General features: G+C 50.2%; 13 protein-coding genes across 13 annotated transcripts; 10 read left to right on the top strand and 3 right to left on the bottom strand.

The window, feature by feature from the left end:
* Window positions 1-1,113: 1,113 nt before the first annotated feature.
* On the top strand, window positions 1,114-3,105 carry P174DRAFT_509127 (uncharacterized protein; the record flags this gene model as incomplete). The annotated part of the gene is made up of 4 exons (XM_024831521.1): window positions 1,114-1,169; window positions 1,257-1,398; window positions 1,450-2,703; window positions 2,855-3,105. 4 exons carry the CDS (start codon window positions 1,114-1,116, stop codon window positions 2,975-2,977), a joined length of 1,575 nt encoding a protein of 524 aa, XP_024687625.1. The 3' UTR covers window positions 2,978-3,105.
* Window positions 3,106-3,335: 230 nt separating this feature from the next.
* On the top strand, window positions 3,336-5,934 carry P174DRAFT_437466 (putative HET domain protein). The gene is made up of 2 exons (XM_024826310.1): window positions 3,336-4,422; window positions 4,449-5,934. The coding sequence occupies exons 1-2, from the start codon at window positions 3,747-3,749 to the stop codon at window positions 5,474-5,476; spliced, it is 1,704 nt and encodes a 567-aa protein (XP_024687624.1). The 5' UTR covers window positions 3,336-3,746; the 3' UTR covers window positions 5,477-5,934.
* Window positions 5,935-5,991: 57 nt separating this feature from the next.
* P174DRAFT_437465 (cytochrome c oxidase assembly protein) lies at window positions 5,992-7,337 on the top strand. Its single transcript, XM_024826309.1, has 4 exons — window positions 5,992-6,226; window positions 6,277-6,346; window positions 6,418-6,859; window positions 6,917-7,337. Exons 1-4 carry the CDS (start codon window positions 6,024-6,026, stop codon window positions 6,964-6,966), a joined length of 765 nt encoding a protein of 254 aa, XP_024687623.1. The 5' UTR covers window positions 5,992-6,023; the 3' UTR covers window positions 6,967-7,337.
* A 181-nt stretch (window positions 7,338-7,518) lies between these two features.
* On the top strand, window positions 7,519-9,173 carry P174DRAFT_437464 (replication factor C subunit 5). The gene is made up of 7 exons (XM_024826308.1): window positions 7,519-7,698; window positions 7,763-8,385; window positions 8,445-8,451; window positions 8,517-8,612; window positions 8,668-8,766; window positions 8,819-8,874; window positions 8,933-9,173. The coding sequence occupies exons 1-7, from the start codon at window positions 7,612-7,614 to the stop codon at window positions 8,955-8,957; spliced, it is 993 nt and encodes a 330-aa protein (XP_024687622.1). The 5' UTR covers window positions 7,519-7,611; the 3' UTR covers window positions 8,958-9,173.
* Window positions 9,174-9,340: 167 nt separating this feature from the next.
* Window positions 9,341-10,238, top strand: P174DRAFT_447582 (uncharacterized protein). Its single transcript, XM_024828678.1, has 4 exons — window positions 9,341-9,485; window positions 9,555-9,613; window positions 9,681-9,824; window positions 9,933-10,238. Exons 1-4 carry the CDS (start codon window positions 9,436-9,438, stop codon window positions 10,007-10,009), a joined length of 330 nt encoding a protein of 109 aa, XP_024687621.1. The 5' UTR covers window positions 9,341-9,435; the 3' UTR covers window positions 10,010-10,238.
* On the bottom strand, window positions 9,753-10,975 carry P174DRAFT_437462 (mitochondrial 54S ribosomal protein uL16m). Its single transcript, XM_024826307.1, has 3 exons — window positions 10,834-10,975; window positions 10,297-10,761; window positions 9,753-10,237 (listed from the first exon to the last, which is right to left on the bottom strand). The coding sequence occupies exons 1-3, from the start codon at window positions 10,889-10,891 to the stop codon at window positions 10,056-10,058; spliced, it is 705 nt and encodes a 234-aa protein (XP_024687620.1). The 5' UTR covers window positions 10,892-10,975; the 3' UTR covers window positions 9,753-10,055.
* Window positions 10,976-11,122: 147 nt separating this feature from the next.
* P174DRAFT_509125 (replication factor C subunit 1) lies at window positions 11,123-14,864 on the top strand. Its single transcript, XM_024831520.1, has 5 exons — window positions 11,123-11,326; window positions 11,416-11,440; window positions 11,497-11,584; window positions 11,637-14,023; window positions 14,078-14,864. Exons 1-5 carry the CDS (start codon window positions 11,240-11,242, stop codon window positions 14,692-14,694), a joined length of 3,204 nt encoding a protein of 1,067 aa, XP_024687619.1. The 5' UTR covers window positions 11,123-11,239; the 3' UTR covers window positions 14,695-14,864.
* A 525-nt stretch (window positions 14,865-15,389) lies between these two features.
* On the top strand, window positions 15,390-18,113 carry P174DRAFT_416724 (Sin1 family protein; the record flags this gene model as incomplete). The annotated part of the gene is made up of 3 exons (XM_024824525.1): window positions 15,390-15,412; window positions 15,489-15,971; window positions 16,055-18,113. The coding sequence occupies 3 exons, from the start codon at window positions 15,390-15,392 to the stop codon at window positions 18,111-18,113; spliced, it is 2,565 nt and encodes an 854-aa protein (XP_024687618.1).
* Window positions 18,114-19,426: 1,313 nt separating this feature from the next.
* On the top strand, window positions 19,427-21,087 carry pkaC (cAMP-dependent protein kinase catalytic subunit pkaC; the record flags this gene model as incomplete). Its single annotated transcript, XM_024821926.1, has 4 exons — window positions 19,427-20,248; window positions 20,318-20,571; window positions 20,625-20,999; window positions 21,060-21,087. 4 exons carry the CDS (start codon window positions 19,427-19,429, stop codon window positions 21,085-21,087), a joined length of 1,479 nt encoding a protein of 492 aa, XP_024687617.1.
* A 590-nt stretch (window positions 21,088-21,677) lies between these two features.
* On the bottom strand, window positions 21,678-22,588 carry tim13 (protein translocase subunit TIM13). Its single transcript, XM_024830979.1, has 2 exons — window positions 22,406-22,588; window positions 21,678-22,326 (listed from the first exon to the last, which is right to left on the bottom strand). The coding sequence occupies exons 1-2, from the start codon at window positions 22,526-22,528 to the stop codon at window positions 22,108-22,110; spliced, it is 342 nt and encodes a 113-aa protein (XP_024687616.1). The 5' UTR covers window positions 22,529-22,588; the 3' UTR covers window positions 21,678-22,107.
* Window positions 22,589-23,128: 540 nt separating this feature from the next.
* P174DRAFT_416721 (legume-like lectin family protein) lies at window positions 23,129-24,429 on the top strand (the record flags this gene model as incomplete). The annotated part of the gene is made up of 7 exons (XM_024824524.1): window positions 23,129-23,230; window positions 23,298-23,321; window positions 23,392-23,462; window positions 23,529-23,610; window positions 23,667-23,845; window positions 23,903-23,921; window positions 23,986-24,429. The coding sequence occupies 7 exons, from the start codon at window positions 23,129-23,131 to the stop codon at window positions 24,427-24,429; spliced, it is 921 nt and encodes a 306-aa protein (XP_024687615.1).
* Window positions 24,430-24,639: 210 nt separating this feature from the next.
* P174DRAFT_437456 (uncharacterized protein) lies at window positions 24,640-26,269 on the bottom strand. The gene has a single exon (XM_024826306.1). The coding sequence runs from the start codon at window positions 25,794-25,796 to the stop codon at window positions 24,753-24,755; it is 1,044 nt and encodes a 347-aa protein (XP_024687614.1). The 5' UTR covers window positions 25,797-26,269; the 3' UTR covers window positions 24,640-24,752.
* On the top strand, window positions 26,060-27,808 carry P174DRAFT_437455 (PRCC domain-containing protein). Its single transcript, XM_024826305.1, has 2 exons — window positions 26,060-26,616; window positions 26,640-27,808. The coding sequence occupies exons 1-2, from the start codon at window positions 26,338-26,340 to the stop codon at window positions 27,714-27,716; spliced, it is 1,356 nt and encodes a 451-aa protein (XP_024687613.1). The 5' UTR covers window positions 26,060-26,337; the 3' UTR covers window positions 27,717-27,808.
* The last annotated feature ends 1 nt before the right edge of the window (window position 27,809 follows it).

Raw genomic sequence — 27,809 nt, 5'->3', positions numbered from 1 at the left:
TTGTACGAAATATGATCAAAAGGTAGGTACGAGACTTGATCGCGGGGTACACAGTGCGTTTAAAAACTGATAACAACGGGTATCATACAGATGATCAACAACTGGACAAGATTGTTCCCCGCATTTAAATTCATGTGCAAGAAGAGGAAGAAGCTGAAATATGACGATGGGAATCTGGAGACAAGTCTCACGCACGTACATAGTTTGGCGGAGAAGGAGGAATCCGTCGGTCTTTTCGAGTCGATCACATGCAAAAGTTCGTGCGTTCTAGAGGTCGCGTGACGTAACCATATTACCGAAATTACGGCTTTGTTCTGCGGAAGTTTGGTGGACTGGCCGTTGCAAGCTCTGTAATTTACTGTCATGGATATCCTCGGAACAATTTCCCAGAGCAGAAAGAGCAGCGATGGCTTCCAACTGTCTGTCATGAAACTGGTTTTTGAGCTCCTTCTCCCAGTCTCACTCGCAAATTATGGGAGAGTTTGGGGGTGGTCGTTTTTAGATCTCTTTGATCATTTGCATCTCATGTTCCAAGGTTAAGGCTTGGGAGACCTCATTTTTGTGTTCCTGCTGCTCCGTACTTACGGATGATCGTCGTCGGCCATTGCATCGCCTAGTCTTAGTTCTTACGTTTCTGCCCCTGAACCAGCCTTGAACCGGTCACTGATGACAACTCCGGCAGTAATTGACTAACTAGGCAAGCCTATCAGTGCCTTTGAATTCCCTATGTTCTAGTCTAAGGACCGAGGTCGAAATTGCCGTTGCACGGATCTCCGGTAGATCATACGAAACATTGCTACATACGGATAGGAGTACGGAGTAGTAGCTGTCTAGTGTCTATTACTGCCACTACTACCCCAGAATACTGTTGCTCACTGCACGGAACTTTTCTCGATACCGAAGGGTTTACTTGTGAGAAACCTAATATCCATGTCAGCATTTCATACTTGAGTTGCTTGCGTCTCTTGTCGACTGGATTTCCTATTTTCTGATTGGCAAGCTCGGTGTCCTGTCAAACAAACAGTTATCCTGATCGAGGCTAAATTCATTATCATGATTGGTCCGAATTATGAGAAATGAGAGTCAGAACGAACTGAACAACATTCAGACATCATGGATACTCCGATGCTTGCTCGTGGGAATAGGAGCAAGGCTCGGATCCTCCAGCCGTAAGTCCGAAATCCTTTTGAAATTACCATTTAAGGCATGGCACGGAGTGTCTCTTCAACATCTTGCATTGGTGCTTGGCGATTTAGCAACGAATCACTGACCTCGCCCTTCTGTAGCGTCCTGCGTGCGTATGCGATAGGTTATCTATCCTCAACAACACCAAGGGTCGTATCATATTTACGCCGGCTGAAAGATGATAGATTGAGCAACAAGGAGAAGCTCGAAGAAGTAAGTCATCCTTTCCTGTCAATCAGTCTACGACGATTGCTCTGCTCGTAGTTGATATCCTTCAATTTTGCTGGTCCTTATCCCAAAAACACCGAGGATAAACTGACTCTCATCGTGCAGTTGTCCAGCATATTGACAAATGCTATCCGTCTGGACAGTTTTCCGACGTTCTGTGCACTTTTAGTCGCGGGCTCGACTGTCTTACCTGTTCTCCTTTTGCGACTTTGTGCACTTGTCAGCAGTAGAATTGGTAAAATATCCGGCCTAGTGAAGTCTCGGGGCTTTTTGCGGTTCGTCCGCTTCGTCGCTGCATTTGTTTCTGCCTGGTTTAGCTTTCAGCTGCTCAATCAGAAGCCTATCCGGCTCCAGGGCAGTGATGTTATCTCGAGCCGAAAAACTGGTAACGGAGACAATGCCGGCCATAGTCCCGAAAAGAAGATCACGGCTCAATACAGTCCTAATCTTTCCGGGAGGACTATGGACCTCACTCTTTTCACTTTCACTAGAGCAATGGATGTTCTTATCTGTTTGGGATGGTCACACTGGCGAGCTTTGCGGAGAAGTCAAAATCGCTGGTCTTTAGCTGAGACTGTCGCTCCTGTGCTTGCTGACACAGGGCTTTTCGCTGCCAGCTCTGCTGTAGTAATGTGGGCATGGTTTTACCTCCCAGAAAGGCTTCCTAGATCCTATGGAAAGTGGATTGGCGAAGTGGCGAAGGTGGACATTCGACTCATTGAAGCGCTTCGACGGGCCAGGCGAGGAATATTCGTATATGGAAAAGAGACTGGCCAGGCGCCTCTTCTTGAGTCCATGTGCGAGGATTACAACTGGCCTAGAGAGTGGGGAGACCCAAGCAAGATCATTCCCATCCCTTGCGAAATGGTACACATGGGTTGCGGTCCCAATTGCGAAAAACACGCTGCTTGGCGATTTGCTAGAACATTCAAATTCGCTTGTGCAACCTATATCCCGCTGCAAGTTATCTTCCGTCTGCGGTCAATGAAAACGATGTCGTCTCTCTGGCGGGCCCTGGCCGATGCCCTGCGGTCATCTACCTTCCTTGCTTCATTTGTGAGCATTTTCTACTACTCTGTTTGCCTGGCCCGAACGAGAATTGGTCCAAAGATATTTAGCCGGGAAACGGTGACAGCACAGATGTGGGACTCTGGCCTCTGTGTCGGGGCCGGGTGTCTCATGTGCGGATGGAGTATATTGGTTGAAAGTGCGCGGAAACGACAGGAGATTGCGCTGTTCGTGGCACCAAGAGCCGCCGCAACTGTGTTACCCCGTTATTATGACAAGAAGGTATGGTTAATGAGCTTTGTTCATGTCACGTCGCTCGACTCGGGGATGGTTACATTTCCCCTTATCGTTCCATCCTGTCTTTACCATTTCTTTCCTCCCAGAAGACCCCCTACTACTCAGAGTGAACCATCAGTTACTAACATGATCCCAGTATCAATCCCGAGAGCGCGTTACTTTTGCACTCAGCGCTGCCATCCTTTTCACCTGCCTTCGTGAACGACCCAGCATGGTTAGAGGTGTTTTCGGAAAAATTGCAAAAAGTGTGTTGAAGTGAAGGGAGAGCATTGTATATTGCATCCATAGAGTGTTTAGTGTGGGGGATCATTTTATTTATCGATCGAATTCTCCAGGAGAGAGTTCATGTACATCAGTAATAGACGCGATATGATTAACAAACTCTGTAAGCAGTCATCCTTTAGCTCGAGAGATACGCTTGATCGACGATAGCCCTAGTTCTACCATTGACTTGGTGAGGTATTTGAACTAGATACTTTCCATCAAAGGCGACTTTTTCGTCCAGCAAATGGCAAATGGCAACCTTTGAGAAATGAAGGTACCTCGAGGAATGCTTGAAAGAAAGCTATTGAATCTGACATCTGTCATCATCAGGACGTGCTGCGGCACAGCCACCTTGCAGCCTAAACCCGCGACGAGATAAACAGCGATCTGACCGTCTTGCATCATTTGATATCTCCCAAATCTCACTATTATCGGCCTTTTCCGCTGAGAAATAAAACTCGACATGCCGCTTTGCGAGATCTGTGACTCTCTTGACCTTGATCAAGATGATCTTACGGATTCTGGTATCAAATTAGGGACGTTCAAAGACCTGCTTACGAGAGCTCAAAATGGCTGCGACGCATGCGAATTCTTCTCCAACGTGTTGCAGACTTCTAGTCGATGGACGACAAGGCTTGACGAGCTTGCCGAGCGAGTGATCTTTCTTGACAGTTCCCGCTTGGACGCGAGGAAGCCGACGAAGCTTGGTAATTGCACTTATTCTGCAGACGACTTGTGTTTGGACCAGTGCGTTTCAGAAGATTATGAGGGTGTGCACAGTTTATGCTAAAAGCGTCGTTATCGAAAGGCTGATCTTTACAGGCCCACTAGACGAGGAGGTCGACCGTGTTCGTCGCATCCCCGTCGATCTAAGGGACGAAAAGTGCTGCGGTCTGATTCAAGCTTGGACTGCTGAATGTGTGGCCCATAGCACCTGTGCGAAGCCTTTGGCTGTTAAACTGCCGGAGAATATCATTGAGATCCCGGCAGATCTTGCAGTTGCGCCCAGGCTGTGTTCGTCGAATGGTAGATCAGGGTCTTATGTGATTCTGAGCTACTGCTCCGGGGATTTCGAGCCTTCGACTCAGCGAGAGTCGGGTAATACCAACTTTTCGGCTCCATTAGATGGGCCTTCCCTGCCGAAGACTTTGGCAGACGCGATAGATATTGCACGCAAGCTAGGGTATCAATATCTGTGGACCCGAACCCTTTGCACTTCCAGAGAGGAATGGGGCAGTGATCCAGCTCGAATTGCAGAGATATACGGTCAAGCAGCTTTGATACTTTCAGCGGAAGTTGCGGATGACGCGCGCTCAGGAATTTTCCATCACAGACGGGTATTCTACTCTCCTGCGCTAGGTCGCAACAAAGACAAGTACCTTCGGCAGCGGCTCCTGCGGTGGACATCGGACATTGAGGAGTCACCGCTGGGGGACGGGGGTGGGAGATTGTCGAAAGAATGCTAGTTCCGCGCATTTTACATGTCACGAGGCGTCAATTGATCTGGGAGTGTGCTTCCGGGTTCCAGTTCGAGGCATCTGGAATTGTCGACGAAAAGACAGGCTCTGGGCAAATTCGACAACGCTACGTCAAGGGAGCCGTGCAGCCGTACATAGACAGGTTTCTCCAAGATCAAGTAAAGGAAGCTGGTGGCGTTGGCGACGAGGTGGACATCAGCAAGCGAGTGGCACGACTCGAGGCCTGGCATCGGTGTGTAGACGCCTTTTCAAAGGGATCAGTCAGTGTGCCATCCGACAAGCTACTCGCCATGGCTCCCCTCGCATCTGCCATCAATGACGGCACTCTGGGCGAGTATCTCGCGGGAATTTGGAGCAGTGACATCGCCTTCGGGCTTGCCTGGTCACGACCTTACGGTGTCTTACGTCCAGCAACAGAGTACAGAGCCCCAAGCTGGAGCTGGGCCAGCGTAGACGGTACAGTGAGCTCGCATGCTCTGGCGTGGCCCCAGGATCTAATGCAGGGGCATGCTAAGGATTCCTCCTGGCTGAATAAATACCAGCCAAAACTGGTATCTCAGCACATTACTCTCTCCCATCCCCAACGCCCGTATCGCCACGTCCTGAACAGCTCACACATCCTCGTGGAAGGCTCCTGCATTGGACTTAAGACACTTACCCGAAACTTACACGGCAACGAAGCCTTTGGCTTGACTTTGGTCCTAGATCAGTCACAGCTCTTCGATTGTTCATGCTGCATTCCCAGGTCCGCAGATACCCAAAAAGCGGATCTGGACAAGTTCAGCAGCAATATTGAACACTATTTCTGTATGGTTATACAAGGGGACGCATGGCGGGTAGAAGAACGCTGGAATCCTCGTCGTGGATTTTGCGATCTTCTTATTCTGAAACCTTTGGACGAAGCGGAGGCTCTCCTGAGAGTAGGCATCCTGCGGGTTTCGGTTGGATCATTGACTGACCCACATACGGCGTTTGATGCACTGCCCTGGGAAAGGCGCAGGATGAAATTGGTCTGAAAGTCTGGCCATTTGTCTTAGGGTGCTGGGCACTTTTGAGAGAGCCTAGCATACACAGCAAACAGGCCGTGCAGGGTGACACCTGCATCAAGGGCCACTCTGTATCTTACCAAAGCGTTGGGTTGGTCACGGATATGACCACATCATCTAGACCATAGTTGCACAAGCATGCTGGTAGGGAAGGATATCCTCTTGTGGTTATTTCAGGAACACGGAGGAAAGTCAGCTCAGTTGATGAATATATATCTTCGAGAACCAACGGGTGCTTAGTTTAACCAGGTCACTTCGGAACTCGCGTAGTCCATTACGCGGGACGGCGGATAGGATACTGCTTCCTCCTCTGACGGCTTGCTCAGATCTTCTTCTTTCTTCTGCCCCACATTGAGGTCCTCGAGTTGGGATGTATCAAGAGATACCAATGTGGCTGGTGGACTATTATATAGTTCTTATCGATAAGAGTACAGATCATGTGATAGGATCTTCATGTCAGCTCCATTTCTCAGACGATGCATTCCCCGATAGATCCGCAAAGCAACAATTGACAGTCATGTTTGCTCGTGCGCCCTTGCAATGGGCACATTTACGGTCGGCAGGGACTGGCCTATGTTCAGGGCGCTTGAACACGCGCTATTTTAACTTTGGCAAGAAGTTGTTCTCTCACAATTCGTTCCTTCGCCAGGAACTACACCAAAATTCCGCATTTGCGCCTTTCAATACACCCCAGTCGCAGAAACGGAATGCATCCGTATTGTATGAATATTGATTTTCTCGTTACTAGCGACATGATTGACGTCTTCTAGGTACTACACCGCAAGTATCGTTGTTGGAACTTTAGCGCTCGCTTATGGCTCCGTTCCTCTATATAAAATGGTACGTGGAAGCCTTGATGGAGGTTTGGCGGTCTCAGTCCAGACATGAACCTGAACAATCTTCCTTTGCAGGTTTGTCAACAGATCGGCTGGAACGGTCAACCAGTACTTACACACCGGACCGGAGACGGCGACACCTCATCGCGCGTAACGCCAGTGACCGATGCTCGTCGTCTTCGAATCACCTTCAATGGTTCAGTGTCGGATGTCCTGCCTTGGAAATTTACACCACAGCAGCGTGAAGTCTGTGTGTTACCCGGTGAGACGGCACTTGCTTTTTATACCGCGACAAATAAAGGCCCGACGGACATTATTGGTGTTGCAACGTACAGTGTTACTCCTGGTCAGGTCGCCCCATATTTCAGCAAGATCCAGTGCTTCTGCTTTGAAGAGCAGAAATTGAATGCTGGAGAGTCTGTTGATATGCCGGTGTTCTTCTTCATTGACCCGGATTTTGTGAAAGATCCGGCCATGAAGGGCATCGACACCATCACTTTGTCGTATACTTTCTTCAGTAAGAAATTATCAGTCTAGAAGCTCGAAGTTGGATGGAACGCTAACTTTTTTATAGAAGCGAAGTATGATGACAATGGAGTTCTGAAACCGATACCCGCTGCTTAAAGCTCCAGAAAACCGGCTTCTTTATCCCCTCAGGACGCAGCGGCTCGCGTCGATCTCGAGCCGGGATATAAGGTTATCAGACCCATGCCTTGAAGCAACTTCAAAAGTCGACATTCGGCCAACCTCCTCAATCCAGACGCGCACACATCTCTTGACGTGGAGATTGATTTGGCCGAGTCTCTCCACATAGACAGCGTGTCTACGTCCATTTCATCTAGATGGACAGCGAATATTATCTCCTCTCTGGAATTAGCCACATTGGATACAAAATATCAGGAAGCCCGTCCTTCCGTGTATTGTACAAATGCGTCTACTGTACATATCATTCTTCAGATTACAACTATCGTGTCTTTGAAGTAGATATGTGAAAGCATTCCCTCCTTGTAAAACGCAAAGCACCCGGCCCACTTGATTTCGAATTGAGGACAGAATTGTTCATGGCGTTTGGACTTTTAGACAGGCAACTTCACCTTAGATCACGTGGGATTCTACTAAACTGTGCAATGGGCACGGGCCACCAATTAAGCTCACGCGTCACGATTAAACGCGTATCGGCTCTTAGCGATATAGGTACTCTACAACGGCTGTTGATCTGTCTTGTCACTATACTTGACTTTGTATACAATTGCAGACAGAGGCATCAAAATGGCTCTTTTAGTGGATAGATTGCGACCTCGTTCGCTTGATTCTCTATCCTACCATCATGAACTTTCCGCGCGTCTAAAGTCATTGGTAAGATACACCTATTGCTGCTGAATGATGAGCAGATCATTGACTTTTTCTTGAATCGCCGCAGGCTCAAAGTGGCGATTTCCCTCATCTCCTGATGTATGGGCCGTCGGGTGCAGGCAAGAAGACCCGTGTGATTGCGACGTTGAAGGAGTTGTACGGCTCGGGAGTAGAGAAGATCAAGATTGACGCCAGAGTCTTCCAAACGACAAGCAATCGAAAACTTGAGTTCAATATCGTATCATCCGTCTATCATCTCGAGATTACCCCATCCGATGTTGGCAACTATGACCGGGTGGTCGTCCAAGAGCTGCTCAAGGAGGTCGCGCAGACTCAACAGGTTGATTTATCTGCGAAACAACGGTTCAAAGTCGTTGTCATCAACGAGGCGGATCATTTGACTCGCGATGCGCAAGCAGCGTTGAGACGAACGATGGAGAAATACAGCCCCAACCTGAGACTGATCCTGCTGGCAAATAGCACGTCGAACATTATTGCTCCCATCCGTTCTCGAACCCTGCTGGTCAGGGTCGCCGCACCTACAGAAGAACAAATCTGCTCGGTATTACAGAACGCTGGTAAAAGAGAAGGCTGGCCGGAGGCCCCTGGACTCAACAAGAGAATAGCCAAGGAGAGCGATCGCAATCTTCGGCGAGCGCTTCTCATGTTCGAGGCGATATATGCTCAGACGTAGGTGCTCCGTGCTGTTTGTGATTGCCGGTATATAACTAACCATGCTACTCAATTAGCGAGAAGGTCACGGACAACACGCCAATTCCCCGCCTGACTGGGAAGCTCTTGTCTCATTAATTGCAGACGAGATACTCGCTGAGCGGTCACCGGCCCGTTTGCTGGAGGTCCGCGCGCGGTTATATGACCTCCTCACTCACTGCATACCACCTACAACAATCATCAAGGTTTGACTGCCGGACTCGTCCATGTCCGAAATGGCTCCTGCTAATAGCTTCACAGACTCTGACTTTCAAGTTGGTTGCAAGAGTCGATGATGCATTGAAGCCGGACGTAATTAAATGGTCCGCTTTCTACGAGCACAGAATCACTCAAGGAAGCGTAAGGGTCATCTACCTAACCAACACGGAGAATATGCTCACACCGGATACAGAAAGTGATTTTTCACCTAGAGGCCTTTGTTGCCAAGTTTATGCGCATCTACGAAAGGTTGGATCCTCCAGCTACCAAGCGAGCATTTTGACCAATTGCTGACGATATTTCGCAGTTACTTGATGGGCATGGACTTCTAGGCACATCTTTTGCCATGACTAATGAATGTATAAAATGGGCTGTATCCCAAAAGTAAGAGGTATTGATTGCATTGATGGATGGACCCTTGTGATACCGGTTTGCATACTCTGTAATACATAGTCCATAAATTGAGGTGACTCGGTCAAATCTCTTGTTGCGCAGAAAATGGTGTGGTTTTGTCAGTGCACAGCAGTAGACATTTTACATACCAAAGCTGAATGGGATTTCCTCATGTTATGTGTCTTGCACGCTTGAAGATCTCTAGCAAAAGTGATTAGGTCGCAAGCATGAACTTGGTGGCCTCCGCGATGGTGTACGTCATACCTACCATGACCATATAAATTGAGATGACCCGCCGAAGGGCCAGAAAAGCTACGCAGATATCAGCAAGCAATTGAAGCATCAATTACTATTAACTTAGCAAATTTGTTTCCCCTTTTCTCTCCAGGAACCTACTAGTTCAGGAACCTACTAGTCATGTCTAACCCCAACCTTTTGGACATTGAACCCGGTGGAGAGAACACCCAGTACGTACTGCTGCGAGCCCTGTAACTTTTTTTCTCTACAAGACATAGAATAGACTAACCTCGGAACAGGTATGAATCCATTCGATTATTTACGGAGACCCCACACAAGCAAACGGGGCAATTGGGTGGTACGCTGAACTCTCATGCCCATCTGCGCCTAGTTCATTTCGAACTTGTGTCTTGACCGGGATGTAGTAAACTCGCCACACACGAAAAGCGAAATGAGGACTTATTTCGATTCTGACAACAACGGCCAGAAGCTGAGAGATGAGGACGAAGAGGAGGCGCAGAGGCTTGAGGGCGAATTCACATCTAACATATCCGGGGAAACGGATAAAGGTATGATACTCTTGGATTTCCCTTCTATTTAACTCCGTGGATGAAGACATGAAACAGTGAGCGTACAAATATCACAGAGAATCCGAGGCTGACTATAGTATACACAAGACTCGAAGGAGAATGAAGCAGCGGCGAAGACGAGGAGGCAGCAGGGGTATGGACCTGGTTCCGGCGTCGGCGCTTAAGCGACGCTAAGAAGGCGTGAATGACATAGCGTGGCAGAGGCGGGGTTTAAGGAGAAGCGGAAGAAGCGGATGAGCTGGATGATGTGGAGTTGGGAGGTGTGGCCATATTGTCTGTACCTAGGGCCGGACTCCTCCGTGGTTTTTTGAGGCTTTCAAGAGTGACACCGTTGCCGAGTTTTGTGATACCGACAACAGGCGGGTCACCCTTCTTCACAAATTCCCAGAGGCCTGTTTGCAAATAAAATATTAGGATTCCCAATTCTTCCATAGCATGAGGTAAACCATACCGGGTAACTTGTGGCCTGCCAGTCGGAAAGCTTCCCTCGCAATCTTTTCGTGTAGATCACCCTTAAGCTCGAAGACGATTCTGCTGACGGCAACTCTTGCAGTCCAGTAGTCGAACTTTCCCTTACCCTTACCCATACGTTGCTCGTTGCCCTTGGTGTATACACCAATGTTGGCGCTGACGCGTTTGTACAGGGTATAATTCATACCTCTAAGCCGTCGCTTGATAGTTTCCTCCGCAAGCTTGAGGGATGCAGCAGGTAGCCGGCGATCATGATCCTTCATTCGCAATCCGTAGTCACCCCAGACGACAGTTGTACCACGAGACGAACCGCCGGTAGGGACATGTGGTCGACCTTTCGGAGACTTCGATCTTTCCATGAACTTCGGAGTGAGCCAATCAAGGGCCGGTGAGGATGTTGAGAAGCATCGTGATAGTTGGAAACCTGCAAAGGGTGACGATAGACCTATGGGACCGACGTTAGTTCAATGTGCGGAAGACGAAGAAGAGTTTTATAGGAAACACCAGGTAAGCTCACAGGTAGGCCGGAGAAAGGCCATTTGGGGACCCGCCAACATCTTCATTTGAGGACCCATTGCGACGAACGACCGGGCCCTTTTGTGGGAGTTGAACAGGTTCAAGGGACCGCAGAATTTCAGGCTATCGGCATTATCTGCATGTTCGATGTCTTCTGGATCCCAAAACGGTAGAGTGTGGTGCGCACGTGCCACGAGACCACGGCTTATGTAACCAAATTAGATCACGTCGGCGAACCAGCTGCAGGCGTGGCAGGCGCGTCATTCGCGTTTCCGAGGCGAGCTCGACATGGTTATCAGGTAGAAGTGAGAAGTCAGAGGTTGCCTGTTTGGGGTATACTTTTAATTTAATTGCACTTCTCGCCTCCTTAGATTGCATGTCAAGCTCAGAATCGATACAGTATCACCATGCCTACCGACATTAGGAACTTCTTCGGTGGCAAGTCCAGTCAGGGCTCTAGTGCGTCTCCCGCGAAACCGCCAGCAAAGAAAGAGGTAAGCTCATACCATAAGTCAGAAATGACACTAGGATCCTGCCATAATGAGATAAGGATTGTTGCTGAGACCCAATTTTTTAATTGCAGGATGCTTCAACCGCCAGGAAGAAACGTATGTTCGGCCATGGAACGATAATTCCGGGCCATATTTACTAAGCTATATAACAGGAAGCAGAAAGGTTGTCGATGACAGTGATGAAGAAGAGGAATTAAAACCCAAGTCACCTGCGCCGAAGTCAAGGGCAACGGGCACGTCGTATGTGAAAGACTGTTGCTCGCTGCTGGTGTATCACTAACGATTTCTGAAGTAAACCAGGTGTGTCCCACGGCCAGCCGACGACCACTTCAGACTATTTTGCGTCCTCAAAAAAGAAAACAAAACCTGGCAAAACCGAAGAGGTGACGAAGACTAAGGAGGTCTGGCCTTCTGATACTGCAGCTCTCAATGGCCGTGACGCTGAGGACGCTTCTGAAACGAAGAATACAAAGACCGCCGACCAATCACCCAGACAACGCTCTCGCAGGACGGCCAAGAAGAGCACAGTTGTTCTAGACGACGACGATGGCTTAGGAAAAGATGACATTTTCGCGACAGACTATCGAAAACCAGGTAAATACGACGATGACTACGTTGAAGAGGATGAGCACGACGAAGATGATGACTTTGAGGAAATGGAAGTCAAACCGGCCAGTGCGGCTTCCGGCAAGTCATCGCGCAGAAAGAACGCCAGTGCAGCCGAGTCAGCCGACGTGGCCATGAAGGACGCACCAGCAGAACCCGCAAGAGCCTCGCGCACAGGCCAGAAACGAAAGTCTGAGGCCTTTGATCGGGATGAAGATTACGAGGATTCTAAAGCCTCGAAAGGTCCTGTGCGCGCAAAAGCAGCGCCATCCGCGCCCGCTGCCAAGAAACAGAGGGGGGCGGCTACTAAAAAGGACGAGCCAGAGAGCAAGGAAATCCAGGATATATTCGACAGCATACCGACAATTAAACCACCTTCCCCACCACCGCCGTCAGGTGAGAAGGCAAAATTCAACTTTGCTGCTACGCAAAGATCGCGAGATCCTGTAGCAGGGGGGACCGCAGAATTACCCGTTGGCGCTGAAAACTGCCTGGCTGGATTATCATTTGTCTTCACGGGTGTTCTTGATACCCTCGGCCGCGAAGAAGGTCAGAACTTGGTCAAAAAGTACGGTGGCAAAGTTACCACAGCACCTAGCTCAAAAACCAGCTATGTGGTTCTGGGAAGCGATGCTGGACCCAACAAACTCAAAAAGATTCAGGAGCACAACTTGAGAACTATCAATGAGGAAGGGCTGTTTGAACTTATCCGGCGACTCCCTCCCAACGGTGGGGATTCAAAGGCAGCTGAGAAACATGCGGCGAAGAAGAAGGCCGAAGAGGACAAGATCAAAGCAATGGCCGCTGAAATGGAAGCAGAAGAGAAGCGGAAGCTCAAGGCTAAGGAAACTAGGACACCTAAAGCATCTGCAGGGTCTCGAGCTCCCTCGGCGTCTCAAGGCGCCAAGGTTGATTACCAGCTATGGACTACGAAATATGCCCCGACAGCCATGAATATGATATGCGGCAACAAGGGTGCTGTTGAGAAGCTCCAAACTTGGCTTCATAATTGGCACAAGAATGCCAAGTTCAACTTTTCAAGACCTGGAAAAGATGGGTCTGGGGTCTATCGCGCCGTGATGATCCATGGACCTCCGGGGATAGGGAAAACGACGGCAGCGCATCTGGTAGCTAACCTTGAAGGCTATGATGTTGTCGAAACGAACGCGAGTGATACAAGGAGTAAGAAGCTCGTGGAAAGCAGTCTTCTTGATATCTTGGACACAACTTCCCTGCAAGGTTATTTTTCCGGCGAAGGCAAGAAGATCGAGAGCACAAAAAAGAATCTGGTTCTCATAATGGATGAAGTTGATGGAATGTCTGCTGGTGATCGAGGTGGCGTGGGCGCGTTGGTTTCACTGGCGAAGAAAACCCACATACCCTTGATTCTAATCTGCAACGAGCGAAGGTTGCCGAAAATGAAGCCCTTCGATCACGTTACTTATGAGTTGCCTTTCAGGCGCCCGACAGCCGAGCAAATCAGAGCCAGACTCTCGACTATCTGCTTCCGGGAAGGCTTAAAGATTCCACCTCCGGTATTGGATAGTCTCATTGAAGGGACCAACGCCGATATTCGGCAAGTCATCAACATGCTTTCCACTGTCAAATTAGACCAGCAGCATCTTGACTTTGACAAAGGAAAAGAGATGTCCAAAGCATGGCAGAAGCATGTGATCCTGAAGCCCTGGGACATTGTCAGCAAGATCTTAAATGCCCAGACCTTCTCTCCCAGCTCTAAAACCACTTTGGGTGACAAAATCGAGCTGTACTTCAACGATCACGAGTTCAGTTATCTGATGCTTCAAGAGAACTACCTGAGAACCAGACCAACGCTAGCTGGCAATTACCAGGGCAAGGAACAGAAGTTGAAACTGCTTGAATTGGCGGACAATGCTGCCTCTAGTATCAGTGATGGCGATCTTGTCGATAGGATGATTCATGGAACGCAGCAGCAATGGAGCCTTATGCCGACTCATGCCGTTTTCAGTTTTGTTCGCCCCGCAAGCTTCATTTACGGCAATATGGTGGAGCGGCCCGGTTTCACTAGCTGGCTGGGGCAGAATAGTAAACAAGGTATGTCTCAGTGATGCACTATTTGCGTTCTCGATATTAACATGGCATGTGCAGGAAAACTCTGGCGTTATGTCAAGGAAATTCAAGGTCACATGCGTCTTCGTGCTTCTGGTGACCGCGATGAGATCAGACAGCAATACATCCCGCTCCTCTGGAACAAACTGGTTCGCAGATTGATGGATGAAGGCAAAGACAGCGTTGAAGATGTCATTGACTTCATGGACAGTTATTTCCTCACGCGCGATGACTGGGATGCTCTCGTTGAGCTTGGTCTGGGTCCTATGGATGAGTCCAACGTCAAGCTGGAAACACAAACAAAAGCCACCTTTACACGTTTGTACAACCAGCGATCGCATCCACTGCCATTCATGAAAGCCAGCAGTGTTGCGGCTCCGAAGAAGATGGCAAAGGAAAAGCCAGACATCGAAGATGCCATTGATGAATCGGATGAAGCAGAGGTCCTCGAAGATGACGCACAGGATAACGATGAAAACGAAGAACTTGATCTGAAGAAGGACAAGTATGTCCGTGTGCCCAAGAAATCAGCGGCGCAAAAGGGCGCGTCAGGCAAAGGCAAGAAGGGTAAAAAAGCGAACCCCGACGACGATTTTATCGACGATGACGAGAAACCTAAGAAAGGAAAGGGCCGAAAGACCAAGGCAAAGGCCTGAGATGTATTTGTTTCGCTTTACGATGGCACCCGGGATTTGTTGTCTACCTCTGTTTATGAGCTCCTGGCAAGATATTGAGTTAAAAGGATTGTATATGACATGCGAAGCGGTTCCATATCACAGATTAATGTACCATATTTGAAGCCTGACCGTGATACAATGAATGACCTATTTATACTATCTTACACAGTGATTGAGATACATCAGATGAAACTGTCTGTTAAGTACTCCGTATGCCCGTAGGTTGGTTCCATACTTTCGGCCAGATTTTGTGTGAAGGACCTAGGCCAGGATCTTGGCCGATCTGCGGAGTAGTGCATACGTAGTAGGCAATGTTTTGGGGAGCACCGCCACAGAATACAGTGTCCTCCAGTAACTACTAGTCTACTCCTCATCAGGAAGATCAGTTCATTCTCACGCCCCCGCCATCAACCCTTTAAACCAACTACACCAAGGGTACATTCCTTCTATTCTTTTTGTTTTGAATAAACAGGCTGGACCTGCTTGTGGTGAACTGGCTTTCATCTTAATTATCTGCTCCATGCGCTCAGCGCATATCTTCCCTTCATCACAGCCCTCCGTCTCCATACGGTCTGGAATATTACACTGTGTCTTCGCTGGGTTCAATATTTGTCGGCCGATTCCATTAGGGACACGATCATAATCGTGGACACTGAGTAAGCCACGTTGAGACGATGTCTCTCCTACATAATGATGAGTAAGTTGCCATTTCCACCGCGCGCCGATCTGCTTTGTGCAGTATGGTCGCGACTCGGGCACTAACTGATCGTCAGCTTTACCATTTGGCAATTGCGCACCTCATATCTATCAACGATCAAGGATGGAGTCGGCGAACGGCTTATTAATGTGAATAACTCCGTCCTCAATACGCCCGGCTTTCGTGCCGCTGGATGGTTCTCAGGATCAACCAACCCTAGCAGCCAAGCCGCGGCAGCGCAAGCAAGGAGAGCCTCTTCCCCTCCTATTCCGACCACTGCCGCCGTCTCCTCAGAGTACTATCGCTTCGGCGCTTCAAGAGATGCCAATACCTTGCGCAGATCCAGGCTGGGGGATTACGGAGAAGACGAAGAAGGGGGCATGGTCACTGGTAAAAGCAATGTGGATGTGGTCGGCCGTCGGCACCAGGGCCGGAGTGGCAAACGGACGCGCCGCCGGGATCGCCAACAGAACGAACAGCAGAAACAAAGAGAAGCCGAAGACGATGATAGCAGTGACTTGAGTGATGAGAGCGACGATGATGGAGACAGCACTCGGAGGTTAGTGTCCGGTAGCATGTCATTTGATATTGTGCCGATCTTGTGTTTTCCTGCTGAAATTATTCACACTGATGCTGTAGTAGGGCTTCTCAGATTCAATTCTCTAAGGTGCCAATCCGCACACGAGCCGGATCTTCGCCCATCCGTTCGTCTGATCGTCATGAGGGGCCGGAAGTCATGGTCACATCTCCCTCACACCCAGCAACAGGAGCGCATTTTCGCACTGGATCATTGGGGACGGCAGTGAATGTGAATGAGGGACGACCACGACGAGACACTACTACCAGTAGCGACCTGTCTACAGATAACGAGACCAACGAAATGGACCCTTCATTTAAGAGGCGACAAATCCAATTCTCGACCAAGGACAAAATCATAGAATACCAGGACCCGCCTCGAAGCACTAGTAACAGGAACGTTGACGCTATGACACTTGGAGGGCTCAGCGAGGCCGCGGAGGACTCTGGCGCTGAGTCTGTAGGATCTGTGCTCTCGTCCGAGTTCGACGCAACAGCTGGGTCCGGCTCGCTGTTGGAAGACGTCGGGATCACGGGTGGCTTGGACTCATCCTCGCCTGTCGCGTTGATGCATAAGCTGCAGAACGGAGCTGGATCCCAGACTGCATCCCCAAGGAAAACCAGAACTCCAGCACCCGAGTTGCAAAATCTGCCACCACCACGCCCCATCAGCAGGCTGCAACCTACCAGTTTACTGACGCAAGCGCTTAAAGCACGGATGACGGCGCCCACAAATCCTGTCGAGAAATTCGCTGTTCTTTCCGGTAAAGGGCTGGCGGATGCCCTAAACATCAAGCTTTATCTTCCATTCTCCTCTGACCCCGATGAACCTCTTGACCTTCAGTTGGCCAGGGAATCCAAGCTTGCAGATCAACCGGCGCCCGTCACTGTTGCGGAGGCTATTGGGCTGGCGCTTTGGAGATACTCGGAAGAAGGTCGCGAGCCAGCCATCGAGCGTAACAAACTCAATGTGAATCGATGGACACTACGAATGGTCGAGGATGGAGAGATTGAATATGATTTTCCGCCTCTGAGTCGAGCATCACACATAGCAGACTTCACTTCGAACAATAACAATAGGGCGATGGGAGTGAGGGGCCGATCGAGGGGAAAGCAATATGATGAATTTGCTTTGGTGGAGGCTTCCGAGGAGGAGTTCGAAGAGAATGAGCGGCTGTTCCCGCAATACAGTCAGGAAGCACCCTCAGAAGAAAACGTGACGACGCCTACAGCGCCGACAGTGCCACTCATCCAGCCTACTCCGCAGAGTAAGGCCCCGGCAGCTCGCCTGAATCCCATTCTGGGACAGCCGTTCTCATCTGCTTTGAACGACAATACCTTGACTCCAGCTGACCGGCCCGCGGTGCCTACGTCCCACGCTACACCTCGAATGGGCGTCTCCAAAACACTGAAGATCCGGTTCATGAACCTTGATGCTGCCACTCACGTTACAACTCTGAACACCTCTACCGACAGCTACATAGCCGAGATTCTGGACTCAGTCTGCAAAAGATGGGCACTCGACAAGGGCAATTACATCCTCAAAGTGGCGGGATCCAACACGATAGCGCCGCTTGACCGGACAGTCGAGGCTCTGGGTAATATTACAGACCTCGACCTTGTACGGCGTCGATTCGGGGCGGGCCCTCTGTCATTAACTGGTTCCCCAGGAAGCTCATCGCCCAATGCGCCGTTGCTCATCGATAACAAACAGAACGCTGCAAGCAAGAAGAGCAAGAAGAGCGGACCAAGCATGCTACATCCACTCACCCAAACACAGGAACTTACGGGTAGTTATTACCGGCGCTATCATGTGTTTCGAAAGCAGTCGATGTCCTTCACAACCTCGAACCATCGCATCTTGACTTTTGACAATGATTACATGCACATCATGCCGGGGGACACGGGCAAGGCTGCATCCGACACCAAAACCCGATCGATCAGCTTCAACGATGTGGTGGGATGCAAAGTGAGCCGGCGACACCCGAAGAACTTCCGGGTCGTTGTTCTACGGGGCAACGATGCCAATGAGCAGAAGCGGTACGATTTTGAGGCGCGAAATGCCCTGGAGGCGGTCGAGATAGTGGATGAGATCAAGAAGAACATGGCTCATTATCGCATTTAGTTATGGGGAAGGGGTTGGTATGGGCGTTTGGGGACAAGTCTTGCATTCTGAAGGGACATGCTGTTTTGATGCGATTGTCTAAGGAGGTTTGGTTCGTTGATGTACAAGTTACCCCTGGCATGAGATGAGAATCCACGAAGAAATGATATGTTATCACTACGAAAGATACTGCTGCACACTAGGCAAGCACATTAATTTTTAATTTAGGGAATAGTGCCGGTTGGGCACAACAGGCCTGGAAGCGGGGCCTTCCGGGGATCCGCTGGGGGTAATGAAGTCACCAAGCTAGAGGCTTTGTAAGGTCTGTCTACAGCTGGATGGAATTGAGACATTTGACAATTGTTATCCTGGTAGGTATAAAATGTTGAAATTCACAGTATATCAAAATGTCATATCGATGCTGGAGTAACCCCGCGGAAAACAGGACCTGAAGTTGGGGTGGCCCAGTCATGATCTCAATGGTACATGGTCCCGGATGTCAAAGGATCTAATATTGAGTGATGATCTCATAGTGTCTGAGAGTTTTGCTCTCCACTCTCTTTCGTAGATCTTCATGAAATCTTCTCTAACATGGTCTAGGGACTCAATTAATCTCAGATGATACGAATTAATTTAAGAGTGAGAAGTGTAAAGTGTACTGTGTAATTCCTTCAAGAATGGTTTGAGGACGCAGATAGGGTCGAACAAATGAGCGAGATGAGTGCGTACTATAGAGGTACTCCGTAGAGACAATTATTCCCACTTTAATTGTAAACCTTACAACAACGCTATATTATCATCATCACATCCTTATCATCAGCAAGTAAGGACATCATCGTCATCATCATCTTGACTATGAATTAGTCCCTCCCCACTCTCTTGGCTTTGCCTCCATTTACTCGGTACCGCGACACCCCGAGAATCTAGATATAGTCCATGAGGAGAGGTTGAACATTCCGATCAATTGACCTTGAGATGTAAGGAAAAGCCACGAAACAAGAAGAAAGAAGCAGTCAATCTCCAGTGCAGCTCTGCCTTCGACTTTGGGTTGTTCGGTTACGCATGATCGGGGGGTTCCATTGACTCCATCATTCTGGTTGTCTCTAGCCCCCGGGAGGCGTCCGCAGTATCCGCGCCAGAGCCATCTCTCGCTCCCTCGTGTGTCTTGTGTTCCCCCCCTCTTTGAAAGCTCTCCCCCAGCCAGAAGAGAAGAGGGGTTGATTTCGCTCACACAAAACTCCCGCACCCCCTAACCTACCCTGACACTCACCAACCCTATGGTCTATGTTTCACCTTATCTCTGACCTCTTATACTCTTAACTCTCATATCCTCGATGCCGACTTTAGGAGGTCTCCTGAAGAAACGGCGGACGAAGGATTCGCATAGCCTCTCTAAAGAACTGGAATCAAGTTCGTCACCCACAGCGGCCCAGACACAGACGTCACCCAACTCTGCCGACCACGACCACCACCACAACCAGCACAACGATCAAACCCACCATCATCAACATCCGGCCACCAGTAACACCAGCAATAATTCCGCAACTCCCTCTGCTGCTCAGCCTCATCGCTCATCCAACGACAATCCCAATCGCTCTTCAGGTGCAGATCAAAATTCCGAAGGTCAAACTGCCTCCATGCAATCCGCCGTGACGCAACCCCATCCCTCCACCCACCACAACCCGGGCCTCCACCACCTACAACACCAGCAACAACAGCCACAACAACATCACTCCCATACCTCCAAGTTACACAATATCCTTCACCCCTCTCATCATGGGTCTTCACAGCCTTCTGCCGAAGGTCATGTGGGCTCCCAGCAGGCAAATCGGGCTGATGCCCGCACTACAAAAGGGAAATATTCCCTAGACGACTTCACTATGCAACGTACATTAGGTACCGGTAGTTTCGGTCGTGTCCATTTGGTGCAGTCGAAGCACAATCATCGCTTCTATGCGATCAAGGTCCTGAAGAAGGCGCAGGTGGTCAAGATGAAACAGGTCGAGCATACAAATGACGAGCGACGAATGCTCAATCGTGTCAGGCATCCATTCCTGATCACATTGTGGGGTACGTGGCAAGACGCAAGGAATCTGTACATGGTGATGGACTTTGTGGAGGGTGGAGAGCTCTTCAGTTTACTTCGCAAATCTCAGGTGAGTGCTCTTCGCATCCCTCCATATCAATGCAAGTTCCGGTAGGCTGATGTCATGGGCCCGTCGCAGCGGTTCCCGAACCCTGTCGCCAAGTTCTATGCGGCAGAGGTTACTCTGGCACTGGAGTATCTACACTCTCAGCAGATTATTTACCGAGATCTGAAGCCAGAGAATCTGCTACTGGACCGGCACGGTCACCTGAAGATCACCGATTTTGGGTTCGCGAAGGAGGTGCCTGACATCACCTGGACTCTTTGCGGAACGCCCGATTATCTTGCTCCAGAAGTTGTGTCGTCCAAGGGATATAACAAATCGGTTGATTGGTAGGCATTTCCCTCAATGAGCTCTACATTTCCATTGGCTGACTAGAACCAAGGTGGTCACTCGGAATTCTTATCTTCGAAATGTTGTGCGGCTTCACACCCTTCTGGGATAGCGGCTCGCCCGTCAAGATCTACGAGAACATCCTCCGGGGCCGTGTCAAGTACCCGCCCTACCTTCACCCGGACGCCGTCGACTTGCTCTCGCAGCTCATCACAGCGGACTTGACCAAGCGACTGGGCAACCTTCATGGAGGTTCCGAAGATGTGAAGAACCACCCTTGGTTCGCGGAAGTCACCTGGGATCGTCTTGCAAGGAAGGACATTGATGCTCCTTATGTTCCCCCTATCCGCGGAGGTCAGGGTGATGCCAGCCAATACGATCGGTATCCTGAGGAGACTGAACAATATGGCCAGCAGGGCGAAGATGTGTATGTGTCCCGGTTGCGAATCATTTTATATCTAAGTACTAACCGAATCTCTTGCTACAGGCATGGCCATCTTTTCCCCGACTTCTAGTCCAAAATACGATACGACATTTAATAGAGCAATGAACATTGGCAATCATTGACTGGAGATGCACACGATACAAATGCACTAGCCACTACTTTAGGCTCGAAATCAAATCTGCCTCTGTTCACTATCGTCTTGAAAGATCGTGCTTGTCTACGACTTTTAGTCTGTCTCGTGACTCGACCATGATGCTCCAAGCTCGCAAATGTGCCTGGAGCATGCCTGTGGAGCTCTATTGAATTCTACGTCTGCAAAAGTTTCCTGGCTTCCACATGGACTGATCCCTTACCTTCTTTCGGCATTGACGCATCTGAGAGATTCTCTTGGAATTCAGGGTGTCCAATATAATGTTCTTTTTGTTGAGTTCGAAGTTTAGCCGTTGAACACGTCGGTGGTGTTCGTCTGGAGAACCCTTTGGTCGGCTACTGGATCCTGGATGATCGGGCTCGTCATTGGTTATCTTGTGTCGCCTTATGTATATCTTTCTCAAGACTTGGGGAGCCTACAAGCCATCCATGTCATTTTTTCCGTTTTCTCGTCGCGCTGGCACACCTGAATGGGTGAGTGTTGGTTATGAGTACGGGATAAAGGTCGCTCTTGGCCTCATCCATTGTCTTTCTATCTGCATCAATTTCGTCTTCAGTCCTGTATAATGTACATATCTTCGATGTCTTGAACAAGTGGAAAAGGTAAGCGTCAAATCTGAATATTATCAAAGACAGACCAGTCGTCTTCCATCCGAGTGGCTGGCAATCGATCTCGGAGGCTCTGCCGCCTCGTTTTTAATTTTGAACGAGTACTATACACAATAGTATCCGCCCGTCACCCTGTATATATAGTAATGTACAGAAACCTTACCGGTTGAAGGTCACGGCAAGAAAAAAGCAACGCCTTTTCGAAGTACCACAAAACCATTCGAAGCAGGGGGTGAGAAAAGCACCAAGAAATCTCGTAAGGTTGCAGTCACAGACACAATCAGCCTTCGACTCCCTCCTCAACAAATATCACGCTCCGACGCGCCAGCGCTCACAGGCTGGATTCCCCAGATTGAACAAACGATGCGTCGAGGGCACCACCACCGTAAGCCTTCCTCTCGTTCGCGAGACGCGAAATGTAGCCACGGCTGACGGCGTTCCAGAAGGAGATGTACTTCTCCATGCACTGCGAGAGACAGGTGTGTTCGGCGGAGGAGAGCGATGTGCCGGGGTTGGGGACGCAGGCTTCGAAGCAGTGTTCGTTGACTTTCTACAAGCGGGAGGAAAACCGTCCTTGGTCAGCTTGGTTTGATCCAGTGTGCTGTGTGGTAGCTTAGGGATATACATACACCGATCAGATTCCGAGCGTTGGTCACGGCGGCTTCTTGCCGCACTTGGTTCATGAGGTGGGTTTTGATATCCGCTTCGCTGGAGGAAGCGGTGTTGGAGCTTGAGGATCCCCAGATGGCCATTTTGGTGGTAGTATTTGGTTTTGTAGACGTCTAAAAGGAATTAAGCGTAGGAAGTGAGGCGGATTGAGGGTATCTGTGGATTGAAGTTAGGATGTTGGATAATGACGCCGACAGGATCTTCGGAAGGAAAAGTGTGGCTGGTGGGGGGCCGCTGGTTCATGAGAGAGCTGCGCCACACATAGGGCGAAGTGGACACTTGGATGTTTACTCGATGAGGTGGGAGCATGGATCTGTCATATACTCCGTCTTCTAACCATTTCTTTGGATCCTTGCTTCCTTTCAGTTCTTCGCAGTACACAGTGAAACCTGATTAGTGTACTTCTTTTATCCCTCTTTACTATCGTTTATTCTTTTCTCCCATATTGCCATTCGCCGAGCTACCCTCTTCCATTGAGCTTGTTCTCCAGGAAGGTATACTTGTCTACAGCTCGCTGATGTCCCGGTGACACTGAGCCCACCCACGCCGATCAGTCTCGAATTTGATTATTCTTGCTCGCTAGCTGCAGTCTGCTCCCTACTGCTTGACCTTTCCGTTCTCGCAATATCTACAATCGTTCATTATCCTAGCTTCTCAGACTCCATCCAATCACATCGATCATCATGCTGCTGCCGCGGCTTTCCTCGCTTCTGTGCCTCGCTGGCCTAGCTACCCTCCCGGTAACAAGCGCCTACAACGGCGACGAGAATATCAAGAGCATTCCGGTACGCAAGACCATTTTTCCATGAGTGCGCAAATGCCCCTCGGATTCGCTAACCTGGACTCTACCAGCTCCGAACTCACAGTCTTGCTCCGGTTGGTCCTCGCTCCGCCCCTCGACTTCCGCTTAAGCCTCAACGCGAACATCGTAGTTGACTTTGCATAGCCATATCTGGATTCGGACTTCCAAAGCCGCTGGTTCGATTTTGGTGGTGATACAATCATCCGCGCTGACAAGTATGCGACCAAAGTCCCCATAACACTCAGTGGGAGATGAGGAGAAGCCTGAGCTAATTGGACTAGGTACATTCGCCTGACGTCGGATCGACCATCGCAACAGGGATGGATCTTTTCTCGGGTCCCTCTTACTGCAACGAATTGGGAGGTTAGTGGTGGACTTTTATATGAGGGGAGGACTTGACAATCTGACGTGTGACCCAGATCGAGGTTGAGTTCAAGATCCACGGCGAAGGAAACTTGCACGGCGACGGGTTTGCCATGTGGCTCACCAAGCAGCGCGCAACCCAGGGCCCTGTCTTCGGATCGACAGACAACTTCGAAGGTCTGGGTATCTTCATCGACACATACAAGAATAACCGTCCCGGAACATCATTCCCTACGTCATGGCCATGATGGGCGACGGGAAGACGTCTTACGACCAGGCTCATGACGGAAAGGCCAACGAAGTGGCTGGCTGTTCTGTGAGCTTGCCCTAATGTTATCTAGGTTAATCGCGTTTGCGCTAACGAGTTGATGACAGGCTCGTGGTCTGCGCGGCGCTTCAATTCCTACCAAGGCGCGCTTGACATACTTCCAGGACAAGTCTCTGACCCTAGACTTGCAGTACAAGTCTGAGGATACCTGGACCAACTGCTTCACCCTGGACGCCCCCGAGACCAATATCGCCATCCCTGCCGTTTCCTACCTCGGCTTCTCTGCCGAAACTGGCGAACTGAGCGACAACCACGACATCATTTCGGTCAATGCCAAGAACCTGTACAGCATCGGAGGCAGCGCCGCCGCCGGCTCCGGGCGTGGTCCAGCAAACAACGGCAGGCAGGACCGGGCCCACGTGAAGGTGCCCAAGCAGAAGGGCGGCTGGGGTTGGTTCCTGTTTAAGTTTATTCTGTTCCTTGGTGCCGTCGTCGGTGCGTATGTCGGTTTCACCATGTACCGGACCAAGCAGCGTTACTCGCGATTTTAGTTGGAAGGATGAAAGCACCAAAAATGCAAAAAGGAAAATTACAAAAACATGTCTACGCAGTCAGACTTTGTTTCTGATTATTTGCGCAATTGCATAGCCGTGTCATATTTGTCTAGTTGCGGGTTTCTACAGTCGTTTTGATATGAAGCAAGAATATGATGAGCTATTCCCTGAGCCTATGACTACGGAGTGAACATAGTAGGAATAAGATATAAGAACTGTGATGAATAATGACTATCGACTGCAGGGTATCATGATATCAAAACGCCGAGAAAATGCTGTTCTAAACTCTCGTCTGACCACGTAAAAAAGTCACCAGCAGTCTACGACTGCTTCGCCCTCGTCTCATTCCACATATGATCGATGATCTGGAAGACCTCGGTCACACTAGCCAACACACTTTCATCGATCCCCAGCGTACCATACCGATGCTGAATCTTATCCGGATGCCAGCGTATCCGCTCAGACTTGAGCACCGCAAGCAGGCCAGCCGTGCCGTCCGCCCCATCACCGTCTCCCGCCCCAGACACCTCCGCCGGCGCATGGCGCATAAACTCCTCCACCGCTTCGCGCGACACATCCCTCCGCTTCCCCGACTCCACCGGCCAAAAGACCAGATTCCGGAACGCCCTGCGCTCGCGCTCACCCACGTTTACTTCCTGATTAACCTCCTCCCAGGCACGCCGATACTCCTCCCAGGCCGTCTTCCACACCTTGAGACGCCGTCGCTCCCGGCCCCGCTGCAGACTCTCCTCCATCGCTTGTTCGAACCGCATCCTCTCGCGCTGGCTCTCTGCGCTCTCCTCCTCGCGCCGCTTCTGCCGCGCTCGTTCGGCGCGCAGGCGCTCTTGCTCCTCGAGCATCCCCTCGCGCGTCCGCGCCCACATCCGACTGCGTACGTATGTCGCGTACTCCTCCTCAGACATCTGCTCTAGCTCGCCGTCGGGACCCTTGGGGACGGATGGGACGGGGTATTTGTGGATGGGCTGGCCGTATATGGTCTCCCAGTATGCGGCGCCTTCATCGTCGCCGAGGGCGTCGAAGAGGGACTCGCGGAAGGCGGTGTCGGGGGAGAGGCGGGATGGGTTATCTTGATCGTGGGGGTTGGGGGAGGGCGAGCGCTTGGATTTGTGTCGTTTGGAGGAGCGATGGTGGTCGTGGCGGTGGGAAGGGCGGTGATGGCGGCGGTGGTGGTGGTGATGGTGGTGGGTATCGTATGGTTCATCCCGGTGAGACTTAGATTTCGATTTTGAGGATTTGAAGCGGAATTTACCTGTCGCTGGGCGGCTGTATTCGTTGTCTGCGCTAGGAGCCTCTGGGGATGCATGTGATTCTGGACCATTTTCTGCGGCGTTTGCTGTGTCCATGGTGTGGTTTCATTATAAAGTATGCATGAGGTTGACTAGGGTTGATTGTGTCGTACTTTTCCTGTGATGAGAGAGGAGTCTAAGAGCATGGTGGAATGAGCTGAGGACGATGTTGCCATTTCTCTTCTCAGATCCAATATGTGATTAGTCATCCTTATCTTATCAGATCATCACCTGTCCCTCCTCAGGCTTATGATGTCATCTCCAGGATACTGTTGATGATGAGAACAAACGGCACGACGGGTTAGTCGATCTGATCCGAGTCCAGAGGCTATGATTAGCATTATGGTAATTGCATCCCATCCTGCTTCTGCCTGCGTGCGAAGCTACTCCAGCGATAAAAGTAAGACGATATCTTGACTCCGTGGCTAGTCCTGATAGCCTAGACTAATCAACGTGAGCAAGACAGTTGTATCTTGGCTGAGTGAGATGCGACATTACCCAAGATAACTGAAACATCAGAGATTAGCATGCAGGAGATACTGCCCTTGAGGTGTGTCTGTCAAGGTTAAGGCAGCAAGATGATAGCGTGGTGGCGAAAATGACACCATATAATTCAGGCATCAACTATTTCCTCAATAAGGCACATGCGGAACTGTCTACCATGACCGCGGGCCGTATCGTCATCTTCCGCTACGCATTTCTAAATTCTTATCAAGACAACGTCCAGCCAGTCCAACCCAAAATGGCTCTTGTATCGTACTCAGACTCTGAAGCTTCAGACTCGGAGCAAGAAACCAAGGTCACTCAACAATCAAACAGAAGCCAAGCTCCCACGCCTGCGAATCCACCCAAGCCCTCCTCCGGCGCAAACTTCGTCGTCGACCGCAGTAACCCCGCAAGATCCGCGTTGCTTTACCGGAGATCAAACCCGAGAACCCTACTGCAGATGGCGAAGGCGAGCCAGCCCGGAAAAGGGTCAAAACAGGCGGAGGCGGGGCATTTTCAGGTTTCAATGCCCTTTTACCACCTCCTAAGAGGACCAACGTTACAGCGGAGAAAGATAGGAAGACGGCTGCGCCAGCTCGGAAGGTGTTCAGCTTGAAGACCGGCGCGGCTCCTGGTTTTGACCGCGAGGCTGATGAGGAGTTTCGGAGGGAGCAGGCGTTCGATAGCTTGGCGGGTGATGGCGATGATGAGACGATACCCAAGCCCGGGAGTCTTCGGAGTGGGCAGCCTGGCGACAACAATGCCGCGACGGCTCAGGTAGACGGAGAGAAAAAAGAGGAGCTCAAGTTGAAGGGGAATCCGATGATGTTCAAGCCGTTGTCCGTGGGGCGAGCGTCGCAGAAGAAAAAGAAACAACCGGCAAAAGCTGCATCGTCGTCTTCTTTGACAACTGCGAACGAAACAACAGCTCTACAATCCTCGCATACGTCCAATGAGCAACCAGCACAGCCAGCGCTACCCGCGCCTCAGAAACCGAAAATCAGTCTGTTCTCCTTGTCCACAGAAGAAACTACGACTTCGAAGATGCCCGAACCCCAAGCACAAGCCGCTACTTACGAGCCATTGGTGTACACCACCGACCTAGAAGCCACCCCGGCCGGCCCAGAGCCGGAGCCTGAACCCGCGACGGCCCCCTCACAGCCACCGACGGATCAAACATTGGATAACATCGCAGACGATCTCAACTTGTCCCGGGCCCAACGGCGACAGCTCTTTGGACGCAATGCCGACCCTTCCAAATCTCGAATTCTGCACTTCAATACAGACAAGGAATACATCGCCAACCAGGAGTTGGCCCACCAGACAGATCTTGCTGCTGCCCAGCACAATCCGGTTCGGGCCATTGCTCCGGGCAAACACACTCTGCAACAGCTGGTCAATGCGGCGAGCACCCAACGGGAGGCTTTGGAGGAGAGTTTTGCCGCTGGACGAAGGAACAAAAAAGAGGCCGGATCCAAGTATGGGTGGTGAACTTCCTGTACTCTCTGGTCGTGTTATGCAAGTCTTTCTGGAAGTAGTCTATAGATACCAAATATATCCGCAATTTATTGTTCACACTGGAAG

The sequence above is a fragment of the Aspergillus novofumigatus genome (assembly GCF_002847465.1).
Source record: "Aspergillus novofumigatus IBT 16806 chromosome Unknown P174scaffold_1, whole genome shotgun sequence".
Taxonomy (NCBI): Eukaryota; Fungi; Ascomycota; class Eurotiomycetes; order Eurotiales; family Aspergillaceae; genus Aspergillus; species Aspergillus novofumigatus.
Note: the sequence above shows the minus strand (reverse complement) of the source record. Positions and strands in the feature narration are given on the sequence as shown.

Bases quoted from the DNA above. Each gene is read 5' to 3' on its own strand.
- P174DRAFT_437455 (XM_024826305.1), top strand. From the start codon at position 26,338: ATGACACCATATAATTCAGGCATCAACTATTTCCTCAATAAGGCACAT.
- P174DRAFT_437465 (XM_024826309.1), top strand. From the start codon at position 6,024: ATGTTTGCTCGTGCGCCCTTGCAATGGGCACATTTACGGTCGGCAGGG. The intron at 6,347-6,417 runs GTACGTGGAAGC...CTTCCTTTGCAG, and splicing joins CCGTTCCTCTATATAAAATG to GTTTGTCAACAGATCGGCTG. The intron at 6,860-6,916 runs GTAAGAAATTAT...ACTTTTTTATAG, and splicing joins TTTGTCGTATACTTTCTTCA to AAGCGAAGTATGATGACAAT.
- P174DRAFT_509125 (XM_024831520.1), top strand. From the start codon at position 11,240: ATGCCTACCGACATTAGGAACTTCTTCGGTGGCAAGTCCAGTCAGGGC. The intron at 11,585-11,636 runs GTATGTGAAAGA...CGATTTCTGAAG, and splicing joins TCAAGGGCAACGGGCACGTC to TAAACCAGGTGTGTCCCACG. The intron at 14,024-14,077 runs GTATGTCTCAGT...TGGCATGTGCAG, and splicing joins GGGGCAGAATAGTAAACAAG to GAAAACTCTGGCGTTATGTC.
- tim13 (XM_024830979.1), bottom strand. From the start codon at position 22,528: ATGGCCATCTGGGGATCCTCAAGCTCCAACACCGCTTCCTCCAGCGAA. The intron at 22,327-22,405 runs GTATGTATATCC...TCCCGCTTGTAG, and splicing joins ACGCTCGGAATCTGATCGGT to AAAGTCAACGAACACTGCTT.
- P174DRAFT_437462 (XM_024826307.1), bottom strand. From the start codon at position 10,891: ATGGGTCCTCAAATGAAGATGTTGGCGGGTCCCCAAATGGCCTTTCTC. The intron at 10,762-10,833 runs GTGAGCTTACCT...TCGGTCCCATAG, and splicing joins GGCCTTTCTCCGGCCTACCT to GTCTATCGTCACCCTTTGCA. The intron at 10,238-10,296 runs GTATGGTTTACC...ATTTGCAAACAG, and splicing joins GGCAGGCCACAAGTTACCCG to GCCTCTGGGAATTTGTGAAG.
- P174DRAFT_437456 (XM_024826306.1), bottom strand. From the start codon at position 25,796: ATGGACACAGCAAACGCCGCAGAAAATGGTCCAGAATCACATGCATCC.
- P174DRAFT_437464 (XM_024826308.1), top strand. From the start codon at position 7,612: ATGGCTCTTTTAGTGGATAGATTGCGACCTCGTTCGCTTGATTCTCTA. The intron at 8,613-8,667 runs GTTTGACTGCCG...ATAGCTTCACAG, and splicing joins CACCTACAACAATCATCAAG to ACTCTGACTTTCAAGTTGGT. The intron at 8,767-8,818 runs GTAAGGGTCATC...CACCGGATACAG, and splicing joins ACAGAATCACTCAAGGAAGC to AAAGTGATTTTTCACCTAGA.
- P174DRAFT_437466 (XM_024826310.1), top strand. From the start codon at position 3,747: ATGAGGGTGTGCACAGTTTATGCTAAAAGCGTCGTTATCGAAAGGCTG. The intron at 4,423-4,448 runs GTGGGAGATTGT...AAAGAATGCTAG, and splicing joins GTCACCGCTGGGGGACGGGG to TTCCGCGCATTTTACATGTC.
- P174DRAFT_447582 (XM_024828678.1), top strand. From the start codon at position 9,436: ATGTCTAACCCCAACCTTTTGGACATTGAACCCGGTGGAGAGAACACC. The intron at 9,614-9,680 runs GTACGCTGAACT...ACCGGGATGTAG, and splicing joins GCAAACGGGGCAATTGGGTG to TAAACTCGCCACACACGAAA. The intron at 9,825-9,932 runs GTATGATACTCT...AGTATACACAAG, and splicing joins ATCCGGGGAAACGGATAAAG to ACTCGAAGGAGAATGAAGCA.